Below are 20,677 nucleotides of genomic sequence, written 5' to 3' on the forward strand. Positions count from 1 at the left end.
CCTCGTCCGGTGCACCATGTGTGAGCTATCCACTGCCTGTGTGTGTGTGTGTGTGTGTGTGTGTGAGTGTGTGTTTGAGGGAAGTGTGATCATGCTTGCCGGAACCTGGAGCCAGCTGGAAGCAATGTGTGATATGTACTTTTTGAGGGCGGGTGTGTAAATGTGGAAGTGGGCTTGGACATGTTCAAATGTGTGTGTGAGTTTTTAAATGAAGAATAGTGTGTGTGTGTGTGTGTGTGTGTGTGTGTGTGTGTGTGTGTGTGTGTGTGTGTGTGTGTGTGTGTGTGTGTGTGTGTGTGTGTGTGTGTGTGTGTGTGTGTGGTGGGCTGGTCACTCCATAAATCAAGACGCCACTGCCCTCCTGGCCCTTCTTACCTTCTCGGCTCAATATCATAACAAACAGTCCTTCAGAATAATATAACTTCTTTCTTTGAGATACTGCGCCGCGCTCGCCGTTAACGCGCTGCCCGCAGACTCCATCTTTTCTGTGCGTCTGAAGAGGTTTATTTATCCTCTACAAACTTCTCCAGGGGCCGACGGGCAGGCGGCGGCCCCAGGGATGAAAAGGCCTCTTTATGTGGGAAGCCTTTCCATGCCTGCCTCTCTTTTCCTCTCTAGCGCACACATACGCACACCGGGGGCTTGAGAGAGGGATCCTGGAGTAACAGGAAGGACTGTAGACCAGCCTGAAGAGCTGTCACCATGGCTGCTCTTGTCTCAGGTCACAGGAGGGGACCTGATGGATGATGTTTAGCTCAGTAAGCTCATCGAAGTCCCAGCTATTTAATCAAATTAAAGAGTTTCCCTGATTTACGTTACAGACAGTCAGTTTTCTTTTTTTCCACTTTTCCAATAAACTTTTTTTTACAAGCACTGCATGTTTTCTATTATTAGATTTACAGAAGTTAAATATTGTGCAGGCCTGATGGAGTACACAGTCCAGGTTGTTCTTGTGCGTTTACGTGCTCAGAGCACATCTTCAGTAGCTCTTTTAGCTAATGTCGTCGGTCACTCCATCATTTTCTGAGCACATTTTTCATTCTGATATTTCTGTCTCAGATTTTGGTTTGATTGAGGTAAAAGTGGGAGAATCAACTCCACATTAAAGTTAAAAGGAGTCTGGATCTGGACTTGATCCCTAAGACGTTGATGAAGAGATTGCTTTATGCCTGGGTGTGTGCGTGACGTTTCCCGACGTGTACCGCTCTTTAAATTCTGAGTGAGGAGGGTATTTTCTGAATTTCACATCTGTCAGTAAACAACCAAATTGAGGCATCACTGTGGTGGCAGTTTGATGAATTTATTTTCTGCTCTGGAGGAGACAAACACAATGAGTTTCATCTCTGCTCTGCTCAAACTATTAGACTTTTGGACAGTCAACAATACCTGATACCTTTATTAAAAAAGTTTTGCCAGTATATTATTATCTGTGAAACTTCCTCCTCATTTTGTGGTGGTATTTCAGAATGTTTTGACCCGGTTCTTATGCATGAAGCAGCATCCACACAGGTTTAAAGAGGCCAGGAAGAAGGATAACATAAACAGTAAAAGATTACAGGACTCTCTTTCTACAGGTACTTTTATTGAGTCTGGTAGAAAAGCAGCAACACATACTTCTTAAAATCATAACTGCATTCAACCACTTTTGAAAGTGATGGATTCCAGATGTGCTGCGGAGACATTCATCTTTATCAAGCTCTTTTTTCCTCCTCCTCACTACACTGAGCAAACACTACAACAAGGCCATGTTTCCAACATCTGCGGCGCGAGCTGCTCCCAAGTCAGCGGCAAACAATTCAGCGACAAATGACCTTTTTTATTGCAGGTAATGAGACGTTTGTTTCTCTACACTCTCTCCTCTGAACAGGGACAGCAAATATTTAGCACATTTTGGTGATCACTCATGGTCAATTGGTGTGTGTGTGTCGCTGTGAGCGAGGTTGGTGCACATGTGTGTGTATATACATGTGGGTAAATTTAATCTGCGTGTATTTCTGTAGTGAGAAAACAGAAAATACACATAAACATATATGAATCAAATCTGTCTTATATTGAACTTAAAGGTTAATTCTGTTTCTTACATCCTGGGTCTCATTTTCTTATTTTTCTTATTTATGATTTCTTTTTGGTCATCACTCCCACTGGTTCTGATTATACTGTAGTGCACACACACCAGGACAATTCAGGTCTCAGTCATTACAAGTTAATTCACAGGGGGTCAAAGAATACAAGTGTTGGGATGATCGGATTTTTTAATATGCAGGTCCAAGTGACTCTGACATTTCCTTTCACACATACAGCACCTCTGGGTAATAGCTGGATAAGATCGGACTGCAGTGCATGTCTAAAGAATCTGCCTTCACACTCTGATCAGACTCAGCTACTGTAAAATAATGAATAAAGTGAAGTTACGATATATTAGTTTAAAGTTGTGGACATACAGTGGAAAAGTTTGATTAATCTGGATTTTTCAGTTTGTTAAGAACCTGTTTGAATGTCTGACTGCTCCACTAACAAATGTTTAAAGCCGGATCCCCGCATGCCCACTTCTCAGCAGCACTCAAGTTGTAATAAAAAGAAATCTTCTTATGCTGGCTGCTTCAGACTGTGATGTCCTCCACAGCAGCCCGTCTGCTCGCTGTGTCCCGCCAACAGATTCCTCTACGTCTGCTTCCTACAGTATGCTTCTAAACTGGACCAGCTGCCAAACGTTTGGCACACTCAACACCCCTCCGTCAAGCCAGCATCACATGACCTTCAAACAGGATCTGTGGAGGCCTCCCCCCAGCCTCCCAACCATCACCTCCACTAACCATCAACTCCCCCCTCCATAAAGAGCACATTTCTCTTCCTCCATTTCACAGCTATGCCAATTGTAAACCCGCTCGTCCTGGAAAAGCTCCCTCTTCTTTTTCACCCCCTTCGTTTTCTTTTCTTTTTTGCAATGTGCAGTGAAAACCCCTAATCTCTGTTTAATATGGTTTGGCCGGATGTAAATACCTTTGGACAATGCCCTTAATCTGGGCCAGCCTGACAACCTCACACCGTTGCAGAGAAGCCTGCCAGGAGGAGATGGAGAGAAAAGAGGGATGTTCGGCAGAGATCAAGGAGGCGAGGAGAAAAGAGGAGAGAGGAGGGAGGCAGGGCTTCCCCAGCTTGTTGCCTCTATTCTTCACCGAGCTGAGCTGCGCTTTATCAAAAGAGCTCCTAAAATCAAGTTAAAGATAGACATTGCCTCTAAACATCCCGCCCCGGCCTGTGCCAGGCTCACCCTGCCTCCTCCTCCCTCTCCAGCGCCTGGCCCCTCCACTCGGCTGTGCTAACGAGCATCGGAAGCTACTGTACGTCCAGAGCATCTTGGCAGCGCCCAATCGTCTTTGCTCCTTTCATACCCTCATCATCACCCCCACCCACCCTCCATCCCTCCAGCCTCCGAATAGGGCTGGGTTTGGTCCATGGTAATTGTCATTCCAAAGACGAACTGGCCTAGTTTCAATTCAACAGACAAGTGTAAGAAGCTCAGACCACAAAAGCCAGGATGTCTGCGGAGTGTGTGTGGGGCTACTATACAACATAATCACACTTCCCTAAACAACGCACAGGAACCAATCCGATTAGAAGATAGCTTTTCTTTTTTCCTCTTCGATATCACAGCTTTTATTTTAGGGCTGAAGCTCTTTATACTTACTGTTCCCTTAAAAATGAGCAGATGTGATATTTTAGGAATCCGTTGTGTATTGATTTAAGGTTACTGTGGGAAGGCCAAATGACTTCAGAGGTGAAAAAACGATGGTCAGCAAAGCTGCATCCTGAGAGAGCTGCTGAATCAGGGAAGTGATCAGAAAGACACAAGAAACAGAAATTAGGGCAGGAGAAGAAAAAACAGCAGTTTGTGCTGGAGATGAAACAACCCGTTCATCAGCTGGTGATTTCTAATGGAATCATCTAGTGCTGGTAAAATGAAGCTTTAAAGATGTGTGCATGTGCGTTTTATTCTTACTGCTTTGAAACTTAGACGTTCACTGTTGTTTTTATCACAGGTAAAACAGTTACTAAGGACAAGTCAAGAGTAAAAACATGCCCAAACCCCCAGTACACTGTCATATTTATAGTTATATCAGTTTAACAACCTGAGAACGAATGAATATAAGACAGTCTATAGTTTTAAACTGCAAAGAACGAAGTGTTTGAAGATTTGTTTTTCATCCAAAACCACAAGAACAGAAACAGCTGAATGAAACTGTGACCAAACGCACTGACACAGCACAAGGGGGTGCCTGACTGACCCCCACTGACCCCGACCAGGACCCTGCCCTGACCTCTCAGTGTGACAAATGTACTCCCCATCCCATTTCACACACACACACACACACACACACACACACACACACACACACACACACACACACACACACACACACACACACCTGTACAACAGTAAACCCTGGCTCATCTGCGTTGAGGCGTCACCATAGCAATGTGGAGTGTTGTGTTTTGTCGTCGAGGAAAAACCAGTAACTGTGTTTACACTCGCTCACAATGAGTCTCTGTTCCTGAGACGTTAACAATGAGTTGAAAGTTTAAACCTCGTCTGAATGTTGTTATTTTATCTGTCAAGGATTAGTGAGAACGAGCCTTTTATCACCTTTTACATGTTCTATACACTTTGAATGCACATCACCTGCACCACAGAGGAGCAGCAGGGTGCATGAAGTTAGGAGTGTGATGTGTAAGAACACGTCACCATGTCCTTAAAAAAATCAGGTACTTATAGAAGCTTTCTAAATAAACAAGACTGCATTTTAACCTTGAACGAGTTGAACTGAATCAAGTTCAATCCCAAACAGGAACCGTGAATCTGCAGGAGAGTTTGTCCTGAGGAGGGTCTGGAGGTGGGAGCGGGGGGGAGGGAGGGCGTGTCCCGGGTGTTTACTGCTCTGTTTACGATGCTGTTTATTAGTGCGGTGGGACTGCGTGGCTCTGTCTCTCTCACCGTCGTTGTTACCGTGCTACCTCGTGCCCCCGATCACTGGGGGAAGTTCCTGAACTGCTACCCATCAACCAACCAGCTCCTCTCCTGCTTTGTGCTTTTTCCTCTTAGTTGCTCAGGAATCGTTATTTCTAACTTTGGACTTTGTCCAAGACAAATAAAAAATGACAATGTTATCAACACTTGAGCTCCCCGGGGTCTTTGTCTGAACACTGTAAAGACCCTGAGCACAGGGCTGCTGTGTAAAGTGTGTTTGCTCATGAGAGCAGGAGAGACGCAGGAAAGCCGCTAATCCCATCATCCCTCCCTTCTGCTTTCCTCCAGGACCAGGACCTGCCTTCACTTACAGCACAAACAGACCAGAGAGAGGAGCCTCTGTTTGGGAAAAAGAACAACTGGAGCACAGTTGTCCCGAGACATCTATACCCGACATCTATACTAACACAGCCGAGACAATGGGCAACAGTCTTCCTGAACCAGGGTTAAAATAAAAGTAGAACTGAAATTAACTTAAGCAGCTGTTCAGCTTTTTCTTTTCCATTTCATTGTAAACAAGCAGAGATTGTTAGCATTGCTACTTAGCCATGTCCTGCACCCAGACAGCCAAACACCGCTATGGTAACCACTTCAGTAACCAAGGTGACTGTGGCCGACGGTCCTGCTTTGCCATTCATTAGAGAGTCAATGGAGTTTCCTAAGGAGCACAATGCGACAGTACAGAACTTCACACGTGAAAATGTTCAATCGCTTGCCTATTCAAGCGGTGCCAACGTGCCACTGAGCAAAGCATTTGCACTTGACTCCCAGCGGCTTTGTGAAGCTGGCCAGTGGCTAAGGTTGTTTTTTGATTAATGGATCCATCATTCAGACAATAAAACCTAGAAAAGAGGCTGAAATACAATAGTTCTGCCCAATAAATAAAATGAAATTAAATGAAAACCAGTTCATAATTAACATGTTGTTAATAACAAATCAACCATTATTTAAACCAGCACCAGGGACCAGTGTGTTTCTGCTTTTCATTCACCGCGCTGCCTTTAGACTCACACTTCATTTATGTTTTAGACAGGACCCCATGGAATAAATGCACATGACATAACATTTAGCTTTGTTGTTACCAGATGCATCTGTGCCCTCGATTGTGGAAATCTGACTTAATAGATTTTGTCAGTTAGAGGTTATTGTACCAGCAGGGTGTTAGAATAGAAGTAGTTCAGGTGTTGTTCTAACTTCTCCTTGTCAGCAACAGGGTCGATGAAAGTCAATGATAAGATCGCAACCTTTTGAGATGTCTGCAGCTAAGTGGTGGTTTCAGAAATCTGCAACTCTGCAGAGCTAACACTGAGCAGTTCTTCACTGATTAAACACAGTTAAAAATCATTTAATGTTTTCCGATTGTGACCTTGTGGTGATGCACAGTGGATTAACCACCACACACTGAATCAGCGAGGAGGATAAAATTGTCACATGAGGAAAAAATGCAGCCAATTACCAGGTACACACTGCACTGAAACACTAAAACTCAAGTCAGTTTGCCTGTCACTGCTCTGCCGTTAGCCACAGCAACATCTCGTTTTCTCCTCTTTCCAGGGAGAGAAAGGCTTCCATTACGCTCTGTAGACGGTACAAGGGTTTATTATTTTAGCTCTCCGGGCAAAATAATATAAAGCAAGAGAGGGAGAGAGAGGCTGAGAGGGAGAGACGTAGGAGGGGTGGAGGCCGAGTTTGGTTTCAATATTAGATGTGTCAGCTGCTCTGGATGTGGGGGGGCCTTTAAACAGAAGCGCATGTGAGGGCACAAGTAGACCGAGAATCTTTTTAAGCAGCCACGGTGGTGGAAGTGAGCAAAGATGGATGAACCAGCTGCAAGAAGAGGAAGAGGAGGAGGTGAAGGAGGAGGAAGACAAATTGGAAAATTGGAATTCTAAAATTTACAATGCAAACCTCGTCCAACCTCCTCTGGTCGAACTGCACTTAATTATGGCCAATAAAGCAAATCTAAATCTGTCCTGGCAGACACAAAGAGGAAGAGGAGGGATGGAGGAGGATGAAGGGACCGAGCAGATGTGTGAGTGTGACCACAAGGAAGAGTGAGAAGAAAAGAGACGAGAGAAGGAGAGGAAGAAGAAGAAGAGGAGGAAGAGAAGAAGAAGAGGAGGGAGAGGAGGAGGAGGAAGAAGAAGAGGAGGGAGAGAAGAAGAAGAGGAGGGAGAGAAGAAGGAGGAGGGAGAGGAGGAGAAGGAAGAGGAGAGGAGGAGGAGAAAAGAAGAAGAGAGGGGGGAGAAAGAAGAAGGGAGGGAGAGAAGAAGAGAGGGAGAGGAAAGAGGAAGAGGAGAGAAAGGGAGGAGAGGAGGAGGGAAGAGGAGAGGAGGGAAGGAGGGAAGAGAGAGGGAGGAGGAAGAGGAGGGAGAGAAGAAGAAGAGGAGGGAGAGGAGAAAGAGGAGGAGGGAGAGAAGAGGAAGAAGAGGAGAGGAGGGAGAAGAGAAGAGGAAGAGAGAGGGAGAGAAGAGGAAGAGGAGAGAGAGGAGGGAGAGAAGAGGAAGAAGAGGAGGAAGAGGAAGAGGAGGGAGAGAAGAGGAAGAGGAGAGAGAGGAGGGAGAGAAGAAGAAGAAGAGGAGGAAGAGGAAGAGGAGGGAGAGGAAGAGGAGGGAGAGAAGAGAAAGAAGAGGAGAGGTGGGAGAGGAGGAGGGAGAGGAGGGAGAGAAGAGGAAGAAGAGGAGAGGAGGGAGAGAAGAGGAAGAAGAGGAGGAGGAGGGAGAAAAGAAGAAGAAGAGGAGGGAGAGAAGAAGAAGAAGAAGAGGAGGGAGAGAAGAAGAAGAGGAGGGAGAGAAGAGGAAGAAGAGGAGGAGGAAGAGAAGAAGAAGAGGAGGGAGAGGAGAAAAGAGGAGGAGGGAGAGAAGAGGAAGAAGAGGAGGAGGAGGGAGAGAAGAGGAAGAGGAGGAAGAGGAGGAGGAGAGGAGGGAGAGAAGAAGAAGAAGAAGAGGAGGGAGAGAAGAGGAAGAAGAAGAGGAGGGAGAGAAGAAGAAGAAGAAGAAGAGGAGGAAGAGGAGGAGGAGGGAGAGAAGAGGAAGAGGAGGGAGAGAAGAGGAAGAAGAGGAGGGAAGAGAAGAAGAAGAGGAGGGAGAGGAGAAAGAGGAAGAGGGAGAGAAGAGGAAGAGGAGGAGGAGGAGGGAGAGAAGAGCGCAAGGAAGATGACGAAGGAAGATGAGAAAGAGGCACGCACACATACCCCCACTCACTGTCTACCTCGCTCTCTCCCTCTCCCTCCTACTCACCTGCGTGCACACACACACACACACACACACCACACACACACACACCACACACACACACACACACACACACACACACACACACACACACACACACACACACACACACACACACACACCCCTGTTGGCTCTCTCTGTTTCCATTCACAAAAATGTAAATGGGGTGCAGCAGAGCCAGACGGGCGAGCTCTGCCTCTGTTTAGTGGTCGGAGAGGGAAACAGAGAAAGGAGGAACTTCTGGGAACGTGTTCGTCCTGTGTCTGTGTATCTGCTCATACAGCAGAAGAACCTGCAGGTTCGTCTTTTGGCATCGTCACCGTATGAGGTCATGGAGTCAGTCGTGATTTGCGTCGCCTATCGTAATTATTATTGTTACAAAAACAGTGTTCTGTGCTTAAAAACACACAAACTGACAAGACGAGGTGAGAGAAAAAATAATAACAATAATAATAATTAATTAATTAAAGTTTCTTTTGATTGATGCTGCATCCATTGCTACGACACCTTACACGAGATAAAGTGAGCAAGTAAATTAACACCAGTAACAGAAGTGAACACAAAGAGGAAGAAACAAGCGTGTGTGTGTTTGTGTGTGTGTGTGTTTGTGTGTGTGTGTTGGTCTCCTTGCAGCTCGGCATGCAACCTGCCATCAGTTTACCTCTGCCAGCAACAAATACACTCTTCCAATGCAGTTGGCTCGAAGCGAGGGCACACACACACTCACATGCAAACATGTTTATACACGCGTGAGGACAGTGTGTGTTGGCTCTGTTTTGTAATTACCATCCATCAAAACAATTCAGTCGACTGTTAAACCAGTGGTGGCCAGAAATCCAGGAGTGAGCGAGAAGAGAGAGAGGGTTGTGAGGAGACTTAACTTTCAATAAAACGCTATCATCCGATCACTTCACAGCCCCCGTCCTTCTTCTCTGCACACCCTCCAACATAAGTCCACACACAGCACAATGAGCCTCTTTGTTCCTCTCCGTGTCTTTCTTACCTTATCTGTTCAGTATCTCAACAATTTCCTTAAGGAAAGCTTTGTAATTAAAACCCAGCTGTATGTCAACACCGCTGTCAGCCGGCAGGCCATGACCCCCCCCCCTTAACCGCAGCCAGAGGCAGAGCAGAGGACATGTACAGGTGTGTGTGTGTGTGAGTGACAGAGCAAAGACATCGTTGGATGAAAAACCAAAAAGGGTGAAAAGCTTTAGTAACATTTTGCTTGTCGATGCACTTTTTTCCACTTTGAACTACTGAGCTGTGTGTTGTTGAAAGAATACTGCATCCAGACAGTAATTCACAGCAAGTACTCACTAATACACAACATTCTTGAGAAGTCAAACTAAATACATGATTTCTTAGCTTAGTTACAATCAGGGATGATCAGTGTGAAGATTCAGGTGCTGATATATGATTCTAGTACAGTTGCCACTGTTCTGCTGTAAATCCTGTACAGTTGGCTTCCACTAGTCCGGGAGAAGCATCTCATTATGATCCCTGGTTAAATAGGACTCTGAGTTGTGCTTAATGTTTAATTTGCCTCCAGAAAAGTGTCAGAAATCTCGGCAGGATTAAGTGCTTGATGGACTGAGGACAGAACAGTCATTGTTCGTCGAATTGTCATTCTGCAAAGCTCACTTGGCCTGCACGCTTCTCACACTCGCCAAAACATTTCTTGATAATGTTGCCAGGGTAATGAACATTCATGAAGAGACTGGGAAAGCCGAAGTGTTGCTGCGGAAGACGAGAACCCACTTGGAGTAACTTTACGCTTAAGTTGTGATGAATGGTCCAATTTTCTGGGAGATATGTAAAGCCCACACATGGAGCAGAGCTCATTTACATAATAGGATGATTAAAGGGTGGTGATGCTGAGTGCTCCACAGAAGATTACACCACCATCATACTCAAGAAAATAACCTTTCTCTAAATGTACGCCGGAGAGGTAGAAGTATCTGAAAAAATAAAAAATAAAAACATTCAGCTTCAAGAGGAAATGCCAATCAACACAACTGTACCTCCATCAGTGTGAACATACAGGTGATTTTATTCTAGCATCACATCTAAAATAAATGTTTGTCAAGGCCAGATTCCTTAAGAAATACAGAGAGCTGGGAGTCAGCATGTCTGGGAGAAACAATTAGAGTCATCTACAGTGCAGCAACAATCAAAGCACTGATTCAGAAATCCACTAAGATCGATTTAGATTCAGATTTGTCTCAGTGGCCTGTACAGTCTGCACAGTGACGTCCTCTGTGTGAGACCCCTTAACAACCCTAAACTCCTTTCCTCTTATCTTCTGTCCTACTGGTTTTCCATGACGGCTGTCGTACAGAGACACTCGGCCTACTTGCAGTGGTAATTGGGCTAACCAGAGGAACTTGGATGAAGTAGAGGAACAGCTGAGCAGTCTGGTGGACAGAGACTTGTAGGAACACCAGAGCGCCCTGAAAGCGCACTTGGTTGAACTAGAGGGACACTTAGGTCAACTAGAGGGATTACTGGCTGTGACAGAGGGACAGTTGCAGCTTAAAAGCCCTTCTGCTGTGACACGAGGGCAACAGACTGGCTCAATACACTTATGAAAGCATTCACTTAAGAGCGCTCGCTCACTCATTAGAGTGTCTCCATTAGCAGAAATGAGACACTTTACTGCACCGACATGAGGACTGTATTTTTACACTTAAATCTTTCCTCCAGAGAGCAGCTGAAGAACACTTTAACCAACAGCTGGCGGTAAATGCTCATGTTTTAATTGAGGATCTGCACAGAAGCTGCTGGCTGAACCCATTACATGCTGGTCCACACACACGCACACACGCACACACGCACACACACACACAGCCTTCAGGACAGTGCTGCTAAGAAAAAGCACACTGGAGAGGTTTATCAGAAGATAAATGTGTGTTAGGAACAGAGAGAGGAGAGTGGTGGGTAAGAAAAATGGAATTCAGCAAAGAGAGAAAGCGACGAGGAGAGAGAGTGACGGAGTGATGTGACTGTGTGTGTGTGTGTGTGTGTGTGTGTGTGTGTGTGTGTGTGGGAGCTGGAGAACCCGTGCATGGCGTGATTTTAACGGCTCTCCTAATGACCTAAACAACCCCTGCTGACATTTACAGTCCTTGCCAAGAGGGAGGTAGGGGGTCAGTGACCTCATGCACACACACACACACACACACACACACACACACACACTTGTTGCAGTTTGTCCCTAGAAATGACACACAGGGTCACTGTGACCACACACACACACACACACACACACACACACACACACACACACACACACTCTCTTCTATCCTTTAATTTCTGTCTTTGTCTTTTCATCCTCTTTCACAGCCGCCCTTTCATAATCCACCTCTTCTCATACAGACATAACATTCACTTAACTGCAGACTTCACGTGGGCCTGCTCTGTCACACACACACACACACACACACACACACACACACACACACACACACACACACACACACACACACACACACACACACACACAGCAATTCAATGGCAAAAGTGAATATGCTGAATTTATGAGTCTGCTGTTTCAGAGCAGAGGAGCCACACATTTCATCTGAGCTGCACGGGGGCACTGCTGGGAGGTGCATGTGGTCAGTAAATACAGAGCAGAGAAGAATAACACACCCACACACACACAGGCCACAGTGTCCCGTTACCTCACACATGCATAAATACAGATCAGGGAGTGAATTTGAGATTTATGCATGAGAGCATTTTTAGAAAGAGAGTATTAATAAAGCAGAACAAACTTACATATATACATACTTTAGTCATTTAACATGCCTGCTACAAACTTTAACTTCAACTTTTTTTTATTTGTTTTTGACACATGCTAATTTCTGACCCTGACACACACATGAATCTGTGCACACACAGAACACACGGACCAAAGTGGCGACTTTGCAGCCGACCGCTGCGGTGGCTGAGGGGAAATCACGCCATCTGCCAGTAAACGACAGTCTTTTTAGCCCCACTGCTTGTCCATCTGTGAAGGTGGGAAACTCTGCTGGAGCTCAGGAGGCCACGAGGGAGAAAAGACGAAGGCCAGAGATGCTGACCAGGCATCGAGTCTGCTAAATGTGGACTTCACAGTTTCTTTATCTCAGCGTTATAGTTTTCTACCAAAGGCCATGAGTAAATCTGAAGATTAAATCTTGGAAAGATAATGAACAGACAGGGACGTGTTTTGCTTCTTTCTATCTTCTTTTTAAAATCTAATGTTATGCTTCTAAGACTGCATGATTAAGATCTTCTTATCTGATTATGTTAAAAAAAAAAAAATCAGTCAGCAGATTAGCAGAAAGTAAATTATCAGCTCCACATTGGAAAAGCTAATGAATAATCACTGCTGCTGGGTAGAGAACACAGAAGTTTAAGGTGGACGCCAGTGAATAGTAGACATGAATTCATTTTAATTTCCCCTTAAAGGTGCAACAGGATAGTGAAGAAAAGCTTCAAGTGGGATGTAACCTTTGACCTCTTTGTGCACATGAGGAAGGGTGCTTCCTTTAGGCTGCCTTGCATTCTTACAGGTATGTAAGTCATTTCTGCAAAGAGATTTCACAGCATAGAACAGAACTGTCAAGGCAAAGTGAGGAATACTGTGACAAAGAGCTGCAGGTTCTTCTGCACACAGTATGTGATAATGAAGAGACCTCAATAAAGTCAAAGGTGAATGACGCTTAGTAAAAGAGACAATAACTGATTCCAGCCCTCTTTTCAGAGGAGACTGTCAGTGTGATACTGAGCTAAAAAACCTTCCATCTTAATCATGTTCCTGGTGGAAACATGGCTGCACATACTGACCATCACCCACTTCACCTCTAATGAATCACCTAACATGACAAACACCAGCAACGTGAAACAATATTCTCCTCGGTGCTAAGTGCCCCGACTGTGTTCGACTGCATGGCGTGCAACACCGAGATCACAGCCTCAGCACCCACCACCCGGAGGGGTTTGAAAAACACTCTGCGCATGGACGATGCCAAGCATGATCGGCTGTGATGGCTCCCAGCGGGGAAGGCAATCAGGCGGACAGAATCACAACATGCCTATTGTAACATCGGGGTTTTTACATGAGAGAGGGCAGTAGGGCTGCAAGAGGAGAAGAGAGAGGGCTGCAGTGGAATTCCCACACAGGTACAGTCTCTGGATGCTTCACGTTACGTAACACTTGAATATCTTCAGTTAAAGATACAATACTTTCAATGCAGAGAGGCTTTTCCAGGAGTTTTCCAGGTGAAAACCAAGTCCTCAATTCCTCAAGTCTCAGCTTCTTCTTCTAAATCTGTCTCGAACTCTCTACACCAACATGCACTCTCCATGTTCTTGCATATGAACACAGACACAACACACAAAGTATCTCAACTTGAAAAAGACAGCTGGGTCCTCTTCAGACAGCGCTCAGCTCTCTGTCTTTCTTAATGCACTGTAGCGTGCAAAATGTGTCAAAGACTCATTTTAAATAACTCTCACATAAAATAAAAAAGAGAAAAAACAACACACTTGGCCAACGCCTCAGAAACAGATTACTCTGCTGGGTTGTTTTTTTATGCAGTATGGAGAGATTAAAGCAAACACAGTTGACGTTTACTTTGGATTGATCTTTGGGTATTTCTCTGCCTTGAGAACAAAGAGGGAAAATTGCGCTAAGCTCAGTGAACCGAGAAGAGTCTAATTAAATCCTCCTCATAAAAAAAATCACTACATTCGCATAAACAATAAATGTGCCTTTTGAAACACCCTTATTTGAAGTGATGAACACACAGAAAACTGCTTCTTAGCACATGTCATATTCTTATGGAAAATGAAACTTTGTCTTCCTTGGTTTTGGACGAGCACGCTTTATACCGGATTATGACCGAGCTGGGTTCTGTTGTTGTGCTGCAGGAAACGAGTTGCTTCAACCGTTTCACATTCACCCAAACGTATAAAAAAAAACACTTGTGCAGTCCAACAAAGAACAAAGAGTTCAAAATCAAAAGCTATTCAGTCCACAGTGATGTAAAACAGTAAACCGCACACGTGAGAAGCTGGGATTAGTAAGACTTTGGCGTTTTTGGTGAGATGTGACAAATGATTGACTAATTGATTTCTCAACAAATGATTTCATCATTAAGAAGAACTAATTAGGAACATATGCTCAATGAACAGTTGTGCAAATATGTGATCCTTTATGTGGTTAATTCTTGTTTACTTTGAAGAAAACACTTTAATTGTCCATAAACCATGATGCCTTCAAGGACACTTGAAGCATTACTACAATGTTTGTTTGTCTGTTTCTCTGTGAGGCAAGTGAACATAACATTTGATCAAACTGCTTTAACACTATCTCAATGCACTAAACTTTTTTTTTATTTTGATCTGTTACTTCAATATGTGCACTGGCAAATGAACACTACTGTTTCAGCAGAAGTACATGCAAGCGTTTGACACGGTGTCCTACCTGTGGGCTGAGCAGTGGGCAGCCGAGCCGGAGCGACGCAGAGAGGCAGGAGGAAGGAAAGCCAGAGTGAGCACCAGAGAGCCGTCATTCCTCTGGAAGAAAAGATGAGACACAGAGCAGCAAGGCCCGACTCAGACAACATCCTCCGTTCGCATGCTGTCCAGCAGAACGGCTGCCACAGATGCCGCAAGAAACTATCCAGCAAGTCGCTGCCACTGACCTGAAAAACAACAATCATGAGGGGAAATCAATCAAAGCTGAATGAGACAGAGACACGTGCAACTGAATGACAGCATAAAGATAAGTAACACTGTAATACTGAACACAGAATAACATACTTTCATCTGTCCAACAGCTCAGAAAGCCTGAAATAAATGACTAGTTTATTAACCAATGCAATACCTTTGCTGCAACCGGCTTAGTTAATCACGTTATTTCAGAATTAAACAGTCTGCCATTCCTTCCACAGGACTCTTTTCTGCATGAGAAGCTCTTCTGCATGGTTTAGCAACCGACTGACATGGATTCACTAATCTTCCTGCAGGATGAGGAATGCCGAAGTCTACAGAATCAGTTGCCCAACGTGCCCGGCGGCTTGCAGGAGAGGAGGAGGAGGAAGAGGAGGGTGCGTGACAGCTACGGCGAGCGGCGGCGGAGTGCTCTCCTCTCCTCTCTGTTTGCTTAAGCAGGCAGACGCTGGAATGCACCGAGGTTCGTGGAGAAAGCTCTGAACGAGGTGCCCAGAAAAGCAAAGCACAAACCCCCCACATGCGCTCACACACACACACACACACACACACACACACAGGTACAGTATACACACAACCACCTTAAGATTATACTGTAGCAGCTCTGTCCAGCTTCACAATAGCCTTGGCTGTGAGAAGTCCACCCCAACAGAAAAACACGCACAGGTTCGGCGAACACATGCAACATTTCAGAGTGGGCTTTGCTTGCACATACAGAGGTGTATTGTACACACACCGAGTCCAGAGAAAGGTTGTGTTGTATTAAGTCTTAACAGTACTGTTTTTCTTTCCCTTGGAGGAGCCGTGACCCACTCCTTGCTCAGCACAAAGTGAAGGCCAGGCCGACTCCGAGAGGCTCTGTTTGCACATTATCGCTCTTCTACACAGAAAATAACACAAGATACGCATGAATGGGTAAAGCAGCACAGACTCACAATCTAAACAGTGCCACAGCAGCTTTCATGTTTCAACATACTGCAGTGTTTTATGTTCTCTATACGCACTTTGGAGCTCTGTGAGCTCGTCTTCTCCTCTGTCAGCCCATCCTCACTTTCTTACAACACAAGCCGCCTACATGCTGCTGCGGTTTGTTTATACAGCACGATAAGGCCTTCACTCTGCAGGCGTGGAGGTAGCTGATTGCAGGCCTCTCCGATTTTAAACTTTTGTTTTCTCTGGCAGACACACACACACACAAAGCTCGACTTTTTATGGGCACTTCACCTCACTGAGAGCCAACAAGCCTTCAGAGTTGGTTCATGTCAGCATGCACGTCTATTTTGACAAGTATCGTGACGGCCTCTTGAGCCATGTGAGAAGAAATTGGAAAATAATTTTTCTGGATTGACTAATTTGGTGACGGTATTAGGTTAGGCTCCCTCGTGTGCAAAGTGAATCCTTAGAATCTAAGGAGAAGCTAAGTGTTGCAACATGATGGATGACATGAAACTGAAGGAATTACAGTCAGTGGGTAAGAGCAGTAGGTAATGTGTGCTCTTTTCTGACAAAACGGTAACTTTATACGTCTATTTTATGAAGTACTGACTGATTAACCTCAACTATGCAGTGGACATTTGGAAGATTGGAAATGAACTCTTCACAGACAGCACAGCCAACTGAAACCACTTTGATTTCACTTAACAACCTCAAGAAGCAGAGAAGAAGAAGAGGAGGCGGTATGGATCTCAAAGACCCAGCATGGAGTTCAAAGCCTCCAAACTGTTTCCATGCTAATATTTTCTTTAAGCATGAAAGGAAAACACGGGCACCGCTGTGAATAATACATGAGCATTAATCATGCAGAACTATCTTCACATTGTAATAGCTCGGAGGCAGAAAAGTGCTTTAACCCGGGTTCAAATCATCATGTCGTCCCTCTCCCCTCTGTGAGGATCAATGCGAAGCCGTCACATGCTGGTCACACCTCTACAGAGTCATCTTTAATAATTAAGCCACAGAATCAACAGCCGGGCCCAGATTGACTTTGTCATTTTGGGAAAAGGGGATTAGAGGTTTTTGGGAGAGCACAAGTGCAAACAACAGCCGGGCATAGGGCAAATGTGTTGATGGTGCAGAGAAAGATAGACAGACACACATGTGGGTAATCTTCCATATCATCTTCACTCTGTCGCACGTTACTACTTTTTTATTTTCCTCCTTAATTCCTGCATTTCTGCTCCTCACTTATGTCTCCTTTTCCCTTGCTCCTCACATCTCCTCCCTCTCTTCAGTGCACTCACTCAAACACACCCTCAGGTGAGAAAAGATATTGATCAGCTGAGAGGCAAAGAGAGCTGTGCACTTTAAAGCTGTCAGAGGTGCAGTGTGACTCCAGGTGTAAAGCTCTGCAGGCTGTGGACTCGGCTCACCCCCAGCTGACTCTCAGACAGAGGCCGTGAGGCATCTTGTACAGGGAACGTGTAAAGAATGACAGTGAGGTACGTGTCCACACGTTTGCCCCCTGTATGAAACCAAGGGTGTAAAAAGACACTTGCTCAAGGACACACCTGATGACAGAGACGGGGTTTAAATGGATGCTCTACCCGTTCAGCCACCAGGCCTCAGGACGAAGATAACTTTCTACAGCAGACACCCTGGGAAATTAAGCAACTATAAAGATCTGTTTTAACTGCCTCAGACACATTTTGTGGATGTTATAGTGCAGATAAGGGAAAAGGGACACACCGTTAAGTGCTACAGAGCCGGAGTAAACTTTCTTTTAAATGTTACAGGCACAGTTTGAACAGAAAAGTGGGACTGCTGCGTGCAACATGTGAATAATTAGGCCTAATAAAGACTTTAATTGAGGATCCCAGACATATCCGAAGTCAGATGAGACTTTCAGAGACGCAATAAGATCAAAAACTACTGCAAAGGCCAGATAAGGTCTCTGCTGCCACACATAAGGTTTTTATTGTTGGCATATGATAGAGCTTTAGTGTTTGTGCATGACAGAGATCAGATTTTATAAATGTGGATACGTTGCAGGCTGTTAATGTAAAGTCACCAAAAGCTGCATGCAGAGTGATGGTCTCAAGCCAATTTCAGTAATGAAAAGAGTCAATCAGAGTCTCATTTGGAACCAAAATGTCTCTGATTGAAAATACAGCAAACTGGCATGCGCTATGTCCTGGGTCAATAGATTCAATTAATTTGCAGCATTACAACTATTATCATCAATTCATATTCACACATTCAATATTAACTCCCAAATCTCATTTCAGCCCTCCCTCTCGTAGGATGCTATAACCCGGTGATGAGTTGACATAGTGAGAGTCACAGCTAAGATGAGTGGCCAAAATCTACATCTGAATCCAATTCAAGAGCTTGTGTTTGAAGAGGGAATGAGTGATCTGCTGCTGAGCGGAGAGAACCGCACAGTTCGTTAATTCAAAGGGACGAAAAAAAATCTGCTGCTTTCTGGAGAAACTTCAGAGATGATCAGAGACATTAGGGAGTGCGGATCTGTGAAAGAGGCTGATGCGCTCCCAACCAGGGAAGACGTCACTAATGCAGTGAGGAGAAAAGGCGTGTTCACCCTGTTCAATACGGGATGGAGATCCAAGTCCATATTTTACTTCTTTAAATTGAAATGTTTGAGTGGTGATAAAAGAAAAAACTAAGTCAGGCACGTCTGAAAAGCATCTGAACACATGACGTTAACGTGCGTAATTTCACAATCCACAAAATCTCTTTCTGGAAATTCTGGATTTCACATGTCAGAGAGGAATTTTCTGGAAAACTGAATGGAACTCGACAGAATGAGACGGGTCCCAGCTTGACAAGGACATTTTTAAAAATTCTTTTGGCAGGTTTGTTCTGGTTGGAATCGATGGAATAGGCTCCACATATTTTCCATCCCAAACAGAACTGGTCATTTTTTAGTTGTGCGTAATTTCACCAGGAGCCCGTAGCGCGCACAACGCAGCCACCATCAACGAGCTGTAACAGATCTCCCGTGCGCTCCTTCTCTGAACTCAATTAACAGAAATTCGCACAATTCTGCGCTCTTTGCGCTGACACCAGCCGAGACCCGACGATTACGCGCAGACCAGCAGCGGCTAGAGGAGCTGTTCGAGCTGCGCCACCTGTGCGATGGCACGACGCGGGGCTGATCAGTGCAGATGCACGCTCCACACACACACACACACACACACTGTACACACTCCTCAGAGTGACTTCACAGTGACAGACTGTGGCGCTCAACCTGTCCAACTCACATCTACAAGGAAGTAAAGCTATTTCTCATTACCTCATAGCCTGCAAGACTTGTTTTAGAGCAGCTCCAGCAGCAGCAGCAGCATAATAATCACAATGATAATAATAATAATAATAATATTAATGTTACTCACTCAGAGTCCCGTTCTGACGACAAATCGTAGCCTTTCAGATTTCAGATGTCGACAGACATTCAGAAAAAGAGCAGCAGCCTTTATTCTCCGCTAACCTTCATGAAAACCCTTCAAAGTACTTTAAAATCCGTACGTCCTCGTGCTTCGCGGAGCACTTTTGGATACTGGAAACGATAAGTCACAAATCCTCCTCACGACTTGAGCTGTGAGCGTCCCCGGCTCGGGCACCGCAGCTGGGAACGCCAACTTCTCCACTAAATCCTGTTTTCCACTGCGTGCTGCTGTCCCGAGTGTCCAAGTCTCCAGAATGCGTTCATCATGTCGTGCGCGGGGCAGAGTACGAGAGACGGACGGGACGCACAGAACCCGGCTCCTCGCGCTTCTCCCGACAGATGCCAGTCGGTGCGTTTCGTCGCTTCGGATCAACCAAGTCGGACTGGTGGCTCTGCTCCGCTGGCTGCCTGTGAAGTAGGAGCTGCACGGTGCTGCAGTCAAGACAGAGCGGCTGGGGGACAGGAGGAGCCCCGGCGTGGACTTTCAAAATAAACTCTAATTTGGCGACCGGTGACGCAATAGCTGCCTAAACGATTCCAGTCAAGTGTTAAATCTACTTCAAGTGAAACCTGCACTAAACAAATTAAATTATCTACAGTAACTGTAAAAAGATGCTGGACAATAAAAATACTGTTTCCACTTAATTAGATTGAGACGAGATGAGTGATGTCATCTTTAGTTTCTCTTTATTGTTTCTGAGTTAATGTTGTTTTTGTTGTTGTTGTTTTTGTTGTTGTTGTTGTTGTTGTTGTGATCCACCTTTTGTTAATTAATAGATTTAAATAAATCAATACATTGATTTACTATTTTCTTAGATAAGTTTTACTGATTATATAATAAATTACACTGTTAGGTCAAATGAAAACATCAGAATAACTAGTAAATAAATGTGTTAATCTCAGTTTGTTGACTGGGGGTAAATAAGCAGCCAAGTGAATTAAGTCATCAACAGACTCACGTTCTACTAGGATGAGGCACAGGCTTTTATTTTGAAGGCTGAACGTGTGTTTCATTCGTGCTGCACTTGACACTATCCTCTTGTCTCCAGTCTCGCCGTGGTCCGGGATGCCTCCTGGCTGCCGTCCCCTCTGACGGGCTGCGCGCCGCCGGGACAAGCAGCAGAAGAGGAGGGGGGGGGGGGGGGGTCAGGTTTCGGCGCGCCGTCCCTCCGGGGCCGCCAGAGGCAGCGACTGAACGACTGTCCAACACCTCCCACCACTGGTTTTGTAGCGGAATGCAGAGCCGCTGTAGGGGCCTCTACGTGGTTCTGAGCTCTTTACAGCAGAAAT

At 45.1% G+C, this 20,677-nt stretch overlaps 1 protein-coding gene across 12 annotated transcripts in view; it reads right to left on the reverse strand.

Moving 5' to 3' along the window:
- Positions 1-19,826, reverse strand: part of fgfr3 (fibroblast growth factor receptor 3) — a 61,773-nt gene extending 41,947 nt beyond the window's left edge. For 8 of the 12 annotated variants that reach the window (XM_026340500.1, XM_026340499.1, XM_026340498.1 and 5 more), the window contains exons 1-2: positions 19,335-19,825; positions 14,735-14,954 (exon numbers count right to left, since the gene is read on the reverse strand). In XM_026340500.1, the coding sequence (XP_026196285.1) occupies positions 14,735-14,876 (142 nt within the window). In that variant the 5' untranslated portion in view covers positions 14,877-14,954; positions 19,335-19,825. Of the gene's footprint in view, positions 1-14,734; positions 14,955-19,334 lie in introns of all 12 variants that reach the window. The other 4 variants (XM_026340494.1, XM_026340488.1, XM_026340489.1 and 1 more) reach the window with 1 other exon arrangement.
- Positions 19,827-20,677: the final 851 nt, after the last annotated feature.

Source organism: Anabas testudineus, chromosome 22 (assembly GCF_900324465.2).
Source record: "Anabas testudineus chromosome 22, fAnaTes1.2, whole genome shotgun sequence".
Classification (NCBI taxonomy): Eukaryota; Metazoa; Chordata; class Actinopteri; order Anabantiformes; family Anabantidae; genus Anabas; species Anabas testudineus.